This window comes from Vidua chalybeata, chromosome 4, assembly GCF_026979565.1.
Source record: "Vidua chalybeata isolate OUT-0048 chromosome 4, bVidCha1 merged haplotype, whole genome shotgun sequence".
NCBI classification, from domain to species: Eukaryota; Metazoa; Chordata; class Aves; order Passeriformes; family Viduidae; genus Vidua; species Vidua chalybeata.
In genome coordinates, this window is record NC_071533.1 from 66,027,082 (window position 1) to 66,041,407 (window position 14,326).

Genomic DNA, 14,326 nt, shown 5'->3' on the forward strand with positions numbered 1-14,326 from the left:
GCCCTCTGCAAGGCAGCACCAGGCACTGATGTTCAGCACCAGCAGCTCAGTGGTGGGGTAACTTTTATTACTTTATACAGCCAGATTAGAGACTCAGCATGGACTGTAAGGATGCAGTTAGATAGGCTGAGCTGGCAGACAGCACCTGCCTCTACTTGCTGAGCTGGAGGAGCAACTCCATTAGCCAGTAATAGTTACAAGAACTTTTCAGCCAACGACAGCTAAAATTGGAAAGATACGATCCCTCACACCAACACGATCTGTCCCCTCAGAAAGCCTTTTTATAAAATAATTTATTGAAATGCAAGGTTTCATCGCTCAAAAAAGATCCCTAACAAGAAGTCATAGTTTGACAAACCTAAAATTTTTGGCAAATTATCTGAGCCTTCTTGTGAAAAGTAACTAAAGTTTTTCTAATATGTTTTGTCCTTTACTTGATTGTAACTTTTCATCTTTTTCTCAGTTCTAACCAGCCCTGAAGCTGCATTCAGAAGCATTCTTGCTTTGCTAGCCATTAAATACTAGTCATTTAACTTATCATACATTAAATGTATCAGCAAATATATCAAGCAGAAAAGGAAAAGCTCATGTTGTATCTGTGACCAGCCATCTGAGCAGGAAATTGCAAGACCCACAGCAGCAGGGAGGCTTGGTACACAAAGTATTTTTGAGAGAATAATGCATTTTTCACAAACAAAATTTGAACAATTTTGAACAACCCATCTCACCACTTTATAAGGTCTCTCAGTAATTCATCCTGACCTTGACTGGTTTACATCACTCATTCCCTTTAAGCCATGGAGTGTGACTGCACAGATGGCACAGGCCAAGATGCTGAGGTGGTAAACTCTGAGATCCACCCCTGGGAATGCATTTTCCAAGCATCTACATCAGGAGCTGAGTCCTTGTGCAGGGAACAACATCCAGACCTGTTTTCCAAAGCTCCAAGCTCAGGGCACTGAGAAAGACACCTGTTTAACCTAATTCCTGGACAGCCTTTCCCCAGAGACAGCAACAATCCTCATTCAAAATCCAGAGTCCATCTTGCTGCTGAGCACATCTGGCAGTGCTGCTCCCTTACTCACTCCTGCCCACACTACACACTAACAAAAATCTACATTCTCCAAAGTCAACAAGCCTTTAAAGAACATTATAAAAACAAACAAACAAACCAACCAACAAAAAAAAAACTATTGTAAAATGCAGGCAAACCCAATGGGAAGAAATGATGATGTCTAACATTGGTTCAGAAGGCTGAATGATTTCTTTATTATAACTATGCTATAATACAATTAATATACTATATAAAGGAAGATACTAAAATACATACCTACTTTCTCTACCATATCTAACTACTAACAACTTGCCTGTTCGCCAGTGTTCAGCCACAGGTGGATCTGATTGGCCATCAGGCTCAAACAATCCTCACCAGAATCCAATCAAGCAATCACCCCAGGTAAACAATTCTCCAAACACATTCCACATGAGAAAAACAAAAAGCAGAAATAGAAATTGTTTTCTCTTTCTTTCTCTCTGTGCACCTCTATGAAAAATCCTAAGAGAAAGAGAAATGTGCTGCTACAAAAAACCCTAAACCATTTAAAGGTGCAATCTCTGCACTAGAAAACAGTCTGCAGAAGGACCAGGAATAAAGGAAATTATAATTAAACATAATAGGATGGATTTAAGCAGATAACTAGGTTAAACAGCAGAAGAAATTATTTCATTACACTTATTAGGCTATGGATTTGCTGTTCAAAAGGGAGAATGGTGCCTCCACAAAAATGTGCTTTTAAACAGCACTTCAGTGGCATAATAATGCAGGAATTTTGAATTTATGTCTCTGGAAAAGGGGCAGGGCAGGGCTCCATCTCAGTTCACGTCACAGGCTAGAAAGGGAAAATGCCTTTCTCAGGTGCTTTTATCAAAGTGAAACAGAATTAACCCAAAACATTGTTGTAACCACACTTTAGAATCATTAGTATTTGGAGAAGTAAACTTCCTTTAATGACAGAAACAGTTACAAACAGGGCCTTTGGCATGAACCAGGTTAACTGAGAAGAATATGTCACAGACTACCTGTAATGCAGAATTGCTCAGACTGTATTTAGCATTTAAACTGCTTGCTTTTTCTTTTTTTTAAGGACCCTTTCTTAAAAGCATTGTTTAAAGCAAACGTTTTGAGAGCACTTGTACTATTTACAAATAGTAAAAAAAAGTCAGGAGATAGCAGGTTTGTGTCACTCACCACACCTCTCATCCTCAGAAAAAATACTTACTATGTATTAAAAGTTCTCAGAAACCCCTATTTTTTTCCATTTCTTTTCCTATGATGTTTACAGGAAGCATGACTGCTTGTTCACAATACTGGTTTGGTTGAGGAGGAGGGGAACAGCAGAGACAAGCAGTCAGCAACAGACAGGAAAGGCAAGAGAGATAAATGGACAATGTGACATTTAGACAGATAAAAATCACATCTGGAAGATCAATATAGGAATTCTTAAGAGTGACAAGAACAAAATATTTTCTCATTGATTTCTTATTTTAAACTATTAACAGAAAAATAGCTAAAAATTGAGTCACTGATACATCAGTAACATCACCTCCACAGTGGAGTTTTAAAAAAGTATTTATGTATGAAAGTAGGTTTTACTAACAAGATAAAGACAGGAGTGACCAGGCAGACAGCCCCAGCTGAATAGTGTCCAATGTCAGGGTGGGGTTGCTTTGTTTTGGTTTTAAAACATAGATGGGATTAAGTACAGTTCTAAAAGCAAAATTCCTCTTCAAAATTCTGCTGTTCTGTGTGGTTTATTTAACAAGTACAGTACCTGGGTTCAAATTGTGCCAACAGCAGCTTTGAGAAAGAATCATAAAAGTGTTTAAATCCTCCTTTTTGTTTAAATTGACCAAATGGCACCTATTGCCTGAAGCAATAAAGTAGCCCGTGTTCACAAGATAAATCTATAGAAGGAAGGAGAGAGGCTGGGGTTTCAGCTAAAGTTAGGCTGCTGAATGCTGACATTATTGATTTTAGCTAGTTCAGCTGGCCTTGTAATTAAAATGTAAATTTGAGAAAGAGATTATGTCCTGACAGAAATGGTGGGATTAGGGGGAGATAAAAGCCCTCAGTGAAAATTCAGAGAAAAGGCAAGCCCAGGTTTCCTCAGCTGTGTGGATTTAGACGAAATCAAGCTACTTCAGATTCACTGAAGTTTAATTGAAAAAATGGAGATAGAATATAAACAAGTAGACTTCACCTTTCCTGAAAAAAAAATAATTTCTGCTCCCCATTTGTTGAATCTTAGTCAAGCCAAGTGTATGTGATTTATAATAGTACAGACACTGTCCTAGATTGTCAGGAAAATCCAGCAGTCAGGTCCAATATTTCCCCTCTTACTCTGTGCTCACAATGAAAATGCCTGCTGGTATCTTACTCAGGAAGCACAATAAGCTTTGGACTTTGCAAAGCTTCCCAGTGCCTTTGAATGTAGCTATGCTCTTTTATGTGAAATCTTGGAATCCTCCACTGGAAATTCAAATTAAAGGAAAAAGGTAACTAGAAGAGTTTACTAACATTACATAAACATTTAGTCTGGCTTACTGGAATTACAGAATATGTTGATATATTGTTACCTCTCATTAATTAATCCTACTTATTACTACTTTACAATCATAGCTAAGAACCATAAAAACTCAAATATACAGTGTTTTTATCAAGCCTTTTCTATACCTTACACCTTCACCTTTTAAGCTTCTTCCTTATGATTTTGCATCCCCTGGCCATTGCACAGATCCTCTGAGGGATACTGCTGTGGCACACTACTCGAAAGTGTACCAATATCTTGTGCAGAGACTATTCATGTCCAAGAACTTTAGTAGAAATCAAGTATATCTCATAACCTGTTAGATTTTCTGGGAAATTTTTATTTAGATAGAAGGACTCTCCTGAGAATGAGGAAAGTTTCCATGAGCAGTTGATCAGGATGCATCAGAAGAAGTATCTACAGTCAATACTTCTACATGGATGTTGAAGTATTTTGTTGGAAGGGATAATCATGTTTTTTCATAAATGTGAAAAGTTAATCTTCATTCCAAATACTGAATTACAAATAGCTGTACTCATTTATTGTCCTAAGTGTGGCTAGTTCTCTGTAGGTTCAAACTGTGCTAAAGAAGGTTCAGGTTGGATATTAGGAAATATTTCTTCACTGAAAAGAGCAGTAAAACATTGGAAGAAGCTCCCTGAGGAAGTACTGGAGTCACCATCCCTGAAGTATTAAAAAAATGAGTAGATGTGGCAACTTTGTGGTTTAGTGGGCATGGCAATACTCAAAGGTTGGACCTGATGATTTTAGAGGTCTTTTCCAATCTTAATGATGATTCTGTGATTATTCCATATAGTACTTGTGTTTGTGCATATACGGGTATTTCAAAACACACTAATATAACAAGGCAATCTCACTTGTAAAATTGTAATTAAATACTCTAGAAGTATTTAATTATATCCTAAGAGAAGTGGAGACCACACACACATTTGATTACAGAAATTCTTGTTTAGGGTTTTAACTTCAATGCTGAATATCTATTTTCAATACATTTATGATAAATCAACACATGCTATTTACATAATGTAACAACTACATCTGATTTTTTTAAAGGATTCATAGTATTATTAATAGAAAACTTATTCTAGATACTAGACATGTCAGGCTGAGAAACACAACTAAATTTTCCAAATTTAGGAAAAAGGAACCTGAATTTCAAAGAGGTAAGTAAGTAATTCTGTCTAACATTCCCCCTGTAAAACCTGATATGCTTTTTCCCTTTAGAGAAGTCAGGTAAAAGCCTTATTTAGCTTAGACAGTGTAATTCTAAGTCTCAAACTCAGCACCTTTCAATGGTGCTTTACACACTCTGGAGTTTGCATGTTTGTTTCTGCTGAGATCTCCACTGAGCTGTTTTTCCACATAAAACTGCTCTCCACATCCTTCACATGCAGGGAGAATTCCCTCAGAAATTCCTGAGGTATGAAGACCAGACAAATCAAACCTGACTGAAAAGCTAGACTCAGACAAACTGAGAAATCACTGCAGTAAAGAAGGAAAATGGAAAATGCTTAGGTATAATTTTTAATTTCCAGCCAGCACAGGTGTGTCTGTTCAAGGATTCAAAAGCAGCTACTTAACACATAGAGAAGTATGACTGAGATATCAGATTAGGAAAGGCAGTCTGGGGACATCTAACCCAGAAAAAGCACATCACATTGTGAAGAAAAGAGGGAAGAATTTCAGAAATGGATAGAAGTCTTGGGATTTTAGAACTGTAGCTTTGATTCCCACATGAAAGAAATCTCAAGCAGACTCTAAGATGCAATGTGAACCTGTAAAGTAGCTATCAGCAACCAAAAAACATTCAGCTTAAGACTCAAATAAAAGAGAAATAATCTTATTAACCAGAGTAGAATGACTGCACAGTCATTCCTAATATAATTTTGGATAAAGATGAAACTTGATAACCAATAGACTGCTTCCATGCTAATAGTCCCAAGTCAGATGGTTTCCTCTATCACCTCTTGTAAACAGCAATAGGACTCCCCTGTCCTCAAAGCATTATTGCATGGGTAAGTAATGCTTGCACTGAGACACAGACAAGAACTACCAACTAAAGTGTGTGCTTCGGACTAGAGCTGAGAACTGTTCCATTTTTATGTGGAAAAGCACATCCCTCAAAAGAGATCACTTCCCAGTGGGTCAGAGCTCAGCTGCAAGCCAGGCCAAGACCACCAAGGGCAGGAAGGAATCTCTCATTCTTTGGCATCAGCCAAAAATTCTATTCTATGGGACAAGAGCAATGTGAGGGGCTGCACAGTTCCATCCCTTACCTCATCCACCCTGAGGCTTTATGCCAATAGAACCAACAGCTGACCAGCAAAGGCTGGAATGTGGAAAATCTCCAGTGGAAAGAAGATTTTATTTCTCCCTAAAGTCTTCCTTTAAATGAATAATGGCTCCATTTTCCAGGGCTTAGAATACCAGCCATACAAGGGCAGGTCACTCATCAGTGGTATCAGCAACATCAGTGCCCAGTAGTGAGATCTGAGCAATCATATGAAAATTATTTTCAGTGTTGTTCCCTTTTCAGCCAAATATTCCTCTTTAGCACCACAGTGTATTTTAAATGACCCTGTGGTCCCACAGGAGAGCTGGCCTCTTGTCAGCTGCAGACATCAGATGCAAGTGTAAATAAGGATTATACAAATGGGAGGTCATTAAAATTCTGGTAATGCTAATTTGGCATGACATCTCTAATGGGTTATATCTTCACACTTCAATTATCTAATCACCTAAATTCTTTTAACAAATTTACATTTCATTTTATACTTCAAGATTCAAATTGACTTGTTCAATTCTACCTCCACCCAAACTGCACCCATGCTCAATTCACTTTCTGTACTTAATATTTAATATCATCACCAATTTTGAGACTGTAGTTATTAACCACATAAACACACAGATAATACAACTGCATGTGTCTATATACTTATGCATAGAACTTGTCTTTCTAAATAAATGTTCATTTTTAACAAGTTTTTCAGCTCTCAGGAGAACCACAAAATTTACCTTGTTGGTAGGATACATTTTTGTGAGCAAAGTGACAGGAAGTAAAGTGACATTTAAATCAATATTTACATGTCACATTTCAATCCATTTCCACAGTCATGTTTAACAGCTTTGTTTTCTGGTTTACTGTATCAAGTTAATCTGGCTTGTTCAGGAAAAGTAACAACAAAAGGGAAAACAGTTATAACCATTCCCACTTTCCATGTAACACTGGGATTTTATTTTACATGGGAGGTTTCATGTTCCAGTTAGAACATTCCACTCATGCAGACTTTCATTTTCTAAGCTGTGATTTTCAGGAATTCTGAGTTATTTTCAGACCATTTCCTAAACTGGGAACTTACACAATAGCTTTAAATGGCTGTAAGTAAAGCTGAATTTCTTCAGAAGCATCAGGAATGATTAATTTCTTTCAAAATGTTATTTTTAATGAATACATCAGATAAAGAACAGCCAAGTGTGACCATTGGCTCCTACATAACCACAGGTATACAAAATGAGAGAGTTATTTTGTTTTCTGATTGATTTACTTCTTCACTATATGTATTTTCTATATGTACTTCTACACTATATGTATTTTCCTATCAGCAATAGTTTAAATACAAATTGGGAATTTCTTAATCCATTTTGATTTTTAAAATATCCCTGAGTGATAGCAGGCTTCTTCTTTTATCCTTTCCTATAAAAAGGAATTCAAATAGCAGCCAAGTATTGTGTTAGTGTGATACAAAGGGTGGTAAGATGCTTTATTTTTGAAAAATGTGTGTCCATGAGGAAGATGAGATAAAAGGGAAGAGGTGAATACATTTCAGTTCCAGTGGAAGCTGGCATGTACAAACAGAATTTTGCATGTTAGAATTCCTTAGGCTGCTGCTAAAGATATGAAAAACAAGTTCCAGGTGGTAGCTGCAGCCTGACTTCTATGAGCTGAACTGCAGAAATGGGAAAAATAAGTATCAACAGGATTGAAAAAGCCACAGCAACAGCACCAGTCTTACAAAAATACTCATGGACAAATGGAGGAGCAAAACACTTCCTACAGGTTTTTAACTTAAAGCTTTTTGATGGCAGCTACCCTTCTCTACAATGTACTGAAATCTTGGGAGTCCTCCAATATACTGAGTTACACAGAGGTAAAGCTGCAGATTTATTAAGCAAGAGGTACAAAGGACAAGTAGTAATGCACGGAAGTTGAATTAAGATGAAATTTCTGCAGAAACACCACTCTCAATTTCACAAGAACACATAGAAAGTATAACTTCATTTAAAAATCATCTACTTTTACTAAGAATGCAAAATTATAGTTTGTCATCTGGTATGTACTCCATGGCTGTAATTCTGCATTTGAAGGCTGAGCTGCATTTAACATCTTCTGACAGCAACACCTAAACAAAAAGAGCCACCCTGCAGCACCCTAAATTGGCCATTCTATGGGAGAAAGTGACTGTGCACATCCAGCTGCTACTAATGCAGGTGATGGAACAGCACCTTATCCCAGCTCACCAGACTGGCACCAGAACTTGTAATATTCAGGCTCATTGCCAACTTTATTTTGCAATCCCTTCACTCCCAGTGTGTGTTCTGCACACTTACAAGCACACAGGGTGCTGCTCCTGGCTCTGAACTCCTGTGGAAGATGATGGAATGGAATAAGCTGCTCATCTCAGTTGCTCTTGCTCCTAGAAGTATTTGTTTATCCAGAGCCAGTCACTGCTCTGGTGTCCATGTAATGACTTCCTCAGAGCAGGCAGAGATTACCCACACTGCTGATCACTTTATTACTTCAGAATGGCTGTTTATTTACCTTAGTGCAGCAGTAACATGCAGGGATAACGCCTGTCACAGCTGGGCAAACTCACCATATTCCTTACGCAGGTGGTCTGGAATGTGGGGCTCATAACCTTCCTTCTCAGGGACCTCCACAAATTCATCTTCATCCTCATCGTCATCATCCTCATCCGAGGCTTTCATCTACAGAGATATTTTTGTTGGGGTTATTTTCTCTATTTTCATGTGAAGACTGTTTTTCATTTCCCTTCACAATGAAAATATTTTGCCAACATCCTGATAGCCCTACTGAGACTTCTCCATGTCAAAAGTATTTCCCTAATTATGTATTTAATCTTTATCTAAGATTAGGCCTTTGCTCAACATTTTATCTCTAGAGCCATACTCTATCCTAAGGGTTTCTTTAAAGCCCCTTTTATCCATTAGAACACATGCAGTTGGTGAAGTCTGAGAAAGTGTGAAGCTATAAAATAAGACCAAAAAAATCTTAAAATAACATCAAAATTTTGACTTAATGAGTAAATGACAGTCTTAATTATTCTCATTTTGATGATTTTACTCATCTAGCAGCACTCAAATAAAATGTGGCATGTTAAATGGTATCACAAATTGTTTAAGAGCTCAAAACCAGAGCAGGCAAACAGGAGGGGAAGCTGATAATAGTGACCCAAATAAGAATATTCACATCTGTATACTACAGTGGTTCAGTGTTTTTCTTCACAACAGTACTAAGAATAATTTGATACATTAATTTCTTAACTGATTTGGTACATCCCAACCATTTATATCACCAGACAACACACATTACTCTGATAAAGACCAACAAAACAGGATTTTCTTTAATGTGCACTTGGTCTGTCTTGTAGTCTGAAATTGAGGATCTATAAGTAGGGAAAAAAAAAAAAAAAAGAGGTCCAACTAACCAGTGTAATTCATCCACAAAAGTGGTTTCCTATGTATAATTTTAGCTAGCAACTGTTGTATATGTGCCATCAAATCTATAGTTTTTCTACGCTTGTTCCATACTTGAAAATTATTTTTATTGCTAAATTACACATAAGCTAAAAGAATCAGTGTCACCAGACATGGCCTATACTATCACAGCTTTAAAAAAGTAAATATCAACTACCCTAAAAAGGCAACAACGATGGAGACTTTAAGCTTTATTTCCTTTGCCCATGTTCAGAGTCACCTCTTCCCAACAACACAATTAGCACTTTATTGTATGTTTGCCATGTGCTTTTGCAAGGAAATAGTAAAAGGTATCCACCAAATCCAACCTTAGCACAAGCTATCACTTCTTCCACTTCACTGCAGCAACCCAAAGCAATTGACAAAGAATAGCATAATTTTCACTATTTTCAGCTGTGCTCTTCACTTCTATTAGTGCACCTGGATTCTGTTAATATTCATACCAACTACTCATTGTTACAAGCAACAGAGGATACTGCAGGTTTTGCCTGCAGCAGAATTTTCCCAATTTAATTCACTACACTAATCTTGTGTCACAGCTGAGTTCCTTTAAATCACATATATACTCTGAAGCCAAAATCTAGCAGCTAACCTTGGTTTATCAAATGTGGTTAAAAAAATTAAAATAACTAATAACTTAAAAAAACCCCAGCATTTCTTTTTGGCCATAATTAATTGTAGGCTGGACTGTATTAATTTCTAACAAAGAATGTTAATTGATATTAATACACAGATATACATTAACACATAATGAATTGATGGTACAAGTTAGAAGTAGAATTCTTTGTTTCAAAGGTTATTTTGATCTAAGAAAGCTGCAGTTCCAGTGAAAAAGAAGAGACAAAAACCAGATTTACTGTCCCAATGACAGGAGCTGATTTACTATTACATTCTTAGTAGAGAACACCTAATTAGTCTTAATTTTAAAATAAAATCTCAGGGCAATCCTGTTTGAGAGCACCCTGCTGCCAAAGACAGGACAGGACCCCAGTACAGTCTCAGCCCAATTATCCCACTTCCAAGAGCTGCCAGTATTTAAGTTCAGTGCAGGTGGATCCTGCACCCTTGGTTTACTTTTTGTTTCCCACTGCAATCATTTTTCCTGATCTAAAGCAAAGCAGCAATTCAGGCCATACCGGGCCCAGCCCAGACAGATGCACACTGAGCCTGACCTCCTCAGCAGAAACCAAAATACGAGTTCTAATCAAAGAAAGGATCCACCTCTAATCACAAACTCACAATGCCACTAGATTTGAAAGCAGAACATCTGTCTGAAACTACAACTTTTAGAAGACATTCCTAATGGCCTTTTGAAAGAAAAAAAATCAACATGTCTTCTACTGCACATCTGAAGAGGGCTAGAGATTGAAGAGAAGCTACTTGATTTGTATTTTGGTTTTGAAATTCTGCTGGTGTTGTCATTCCCTTTTCATCTATTAGGCACAATTTAAATTGGGAAGTAACCACCAGCAAATAACCTCCAGTATTTCTCCAGCTACAAGCAGGACATCATCATAATTCTCATATTCAGGTTCCATTTCTTACCTAGCTATTAAAAAAAAGATTTCACCAAGATAAAATTTGTCATAGATGATCTTGGTTTGCAACTTTGTGTCATAATGTACAAACTGCCTAACTTCCACATCATAAAAAGGAAAAGCAAATTCAGTGTATTCACGTTGTTTTCACTCATAAATAAATAGCAACAGGTTTAAGGAACAGAGAAATAGTGTCAAACTGGCCAGAGGAAAAAACTCAGTCCAGCCTGATCACTTAAGTTGCCAGATTATACGTAAAATAGCAGGGTTATAATACCAGTACTTCCTTGCAAGTCATACCCTGAGAGGACTAGAGGGAAAGCAGAGTACTATCTTTAATTGAAATTTCACCTAATTTGTTCATATCTCTCTTTTAGCGTATGGTAATACACTAAAATTCAGTGGACCTCACTAATCCTCCACTTGAAAACTGCACTGGAAGCAACTTTGCTGTATTGCCTGCATGATCTAAAACTTTAAAGCACGTGAAAAGCCTGACAGAGAAAAGGCATAATCAGATGCAAATTCACTTTGTTTAGGTACAATCCATGAACTGTGCATTCAAGTACTATAGAAAACATTAATCATAGGAAACTGTAATTTTTGTTATCAGTCTAACACTAATCAAAAGGGAAACCTGTCACTGCCGCTGACCTGTGAAACGTCCCAATTATACTCTTCAGAAATGACAGCAGCACTTAACTTCCTCACTGAGTAAATGACGACAATCAATCAACTTTGAATAACAATGAGCCACGGAGCTGAAAATTATTTTTTGTATAGAATCTACCCAGGAATTTATGAAAGGTGAAAAGCAACCCAAGGTTTTAGGGGCATTATGGCTTTCAGCTAGTGCAGCACATATCAAACACTAAACAGAATTTATGTGTTTTAATTTTCTAAAAGGTAGATGTGGACTTGGTGCTACAATGCATAACATATAATGCCAGATTTTAAATATGGGGGTCATTTTCATAAAATATTATGCGTATTGTTCACACCCTTGAATTTCCCTGGAGTCTTCTATTAAATCTAGATTTCCTGAAAAAAAAATTAACTGCTTAGCTAACTATCAGGAATTAAGCCCTCTTTTCCCTTCAAACAGACATAAAGTCTTTATCTTGATAAAATCCTTAACAAGTTAAGTAAGTTATCTTTTTACTTTGAAATATTAAAGTTGTCACTGTTGGAAATTCAAGAAGTTGCACAGTAATAGCAGGTAGTTATATCTCAATTTACTTCATTCCAGTGGTATTTTATCAGAGCCATCCCATTTATGTTTGTTCCATTTCCTTGCTAGAGAAAGTGGGAGAGCTCATGGGCAACATTATTAATTAGAAAAGTATGTTTTGTTTTTTTTAAGTTCCACTTTGCCAGCATGAAGAGAGCTCCAAAAGCAACTTCAACAGAGGTAGTAGGAAAGCTCAACTGCCTCCTATCTATGCTTCCACTACAGGTAAACTTTTTCAGTCAATTAAAAAGATAAACAATCCACCATTAAATTAGAACAAATAAATATTTAAGACAATAGTTTTAAGTGGCCAATTAAGTAAATTATAACCCTTCTAGGAATGAAAGGTGAGGGTACTTGCAACCATGAAAAAGGAGACTAAGATAAAAACAAACAATATGAAATTTCTAGTGTGCCATGTCTGAAGGGAAGTAAAGTATAAGAGCAAGTGATAAATACCACAATCTAAAGCTTTTCTTGTAGTGTACAAGATTAAATACCTCGAAGATAGGTAGGCACAAACCTGCTTGTTTCTCAAGCCCCTGTCAAAGAATGTGAGAAAGAAGCTCCTGGTTTCAAATCCATTCTAATTATCAGGTGATATGAGGAAACTCACTAACACAGTCTCATCGCAGATGGAGGGTGAAGGGCCCCTCTCTGTCACTAGAGAATGGTCCACCTGAAGGGACATCAGATCCCCAGACATCAGAGGCTGCTTGCACCACCACTGCTCCTCAGGTTCTAAGGGGAAGGGAATTTTTAGCCAGTTAATCTGCTCTAAAATGCTGATATTTATTTTTTTATTTATTTATCTAAGTCATAGAATGATGAGTTTGCAAAGCTATGTGTTGGTTGTTGGTTTCTTTAACATGGTAGGCTCACTGACTAGATATCTATATTCCTGTGAGAAGAAATGAGATTTAGCTAGGCAATTTTCAGATTCTTGAGTTGGACTTATTTATGTATGAGAATATGGGTTAAAAAAAGACAGAAAATATACGTGCATTATTTTCACCGTAATCACTTAGAACATCACAATTCTCCCAATTTTTCACTAAAAACCTAAAATAGTGCTGACTCTTCCAACTAAACAAGTGTAATCAAACAATTTCCTCCCTAATACATCAAAAAAAACCTTGAAAAACATATGTTTCCTTATTATTCTACATTATTAAAAAAACCTGAATGGCAGTAGAAATGCAATTGCTTCTTTTATTTTGCTGTGAATGCTCCAACAGCCTCCTTCTGTTAGTGCAGCTCAGTGCAACCAGAGCCCCATTTAAGTTCACCCACCCCAACCAGTAACAAATGTGAAAAAAGCCTGCATCCACCACACAACACTTGGAAAGATGTGAAGAAAAGCCCTTGATCCTTTTCTCACTTTTATACAAATTGACTGCTACATTCTGCTAAGAGGATTTAAAAACCTGAGTCTCTGCAATCATAATTAAAGCAAGCAATAAAATTACTGAAATATACAATGCAATCAGTTTGTAGGACTAGATGTACAGCCACTACTAATTATTTTAGAAAAAGAAGGAAGAGAAAAGATAGCACATGAAGAAATCATATCTAATCACTAAAACACTACTTGCAAACTACAGCTGGGACCATTAAATAAATTTTGCATGGTCTAATTAACTTGGTTTGCAATCTCAATTACTTTTCACCCAAGAAATCACTTTTGTTCAGTTTTATGCGTGCCTGTTTCCCTTTTCTAAAAAAAATGATGTAAGGCATCCTCAGACAAGTGAACTTTAAACTTCATTTGTCTTTCAGCAGGCTTGATGGCTATGCATTTAAAAACCCATTCTATCTTATAAACTAAAAATTAAATGTACTCAGCTGTGATGGTCGTCATTGCATCTGCTATTTATATGCTAATACACTCACTGAAAGATCTTGCAAATTATTCCACCATGCCAATATCTCATGTGCATCTACTCAAAGCCAACTAAATATTTTTCTAGAAGATTTTGGTTAGGGAACCAGAATATTTATTGCTGTAGAACCTAGTTAGAGGGGCAACCTTAAGCACATGCATTATTTATTCAACCACAACACAAAACATACTTCAGGCATGTTAAATGAAATTTGGGGATATTCTATGTAAGGAAACAGTGAGTGGGGTAAAAATCTTCAGTGGCAGTAATAGAAACCGAAGAATCAAACAG

General features: G+C 36.8%; 1 protein-coding gene across 1 annotated transcript in view; it reads right to left on the minus strand.

Moving 5' to 3' along the window:
- The window catches only part of UVSSA (UV stimulated scaffold protein A), a 47,802-nt gene that overhangs the window by 18,266 nt on the left and 15,210 nt on the right, over nucleotides 1-14,326 (minus strand). Inside the window, exon 7 of the mRNA XM_053940965.1 lies at nucleotides 8,483-8,594. Coding sequence (XP_053796940.1) covers nucleotides 8,483-8,594 — 112 coding nt within the window. The remainder of the gene's footprint in view (nucleotides 1-8,482; nucleotides 8,595-14,326) is intronic.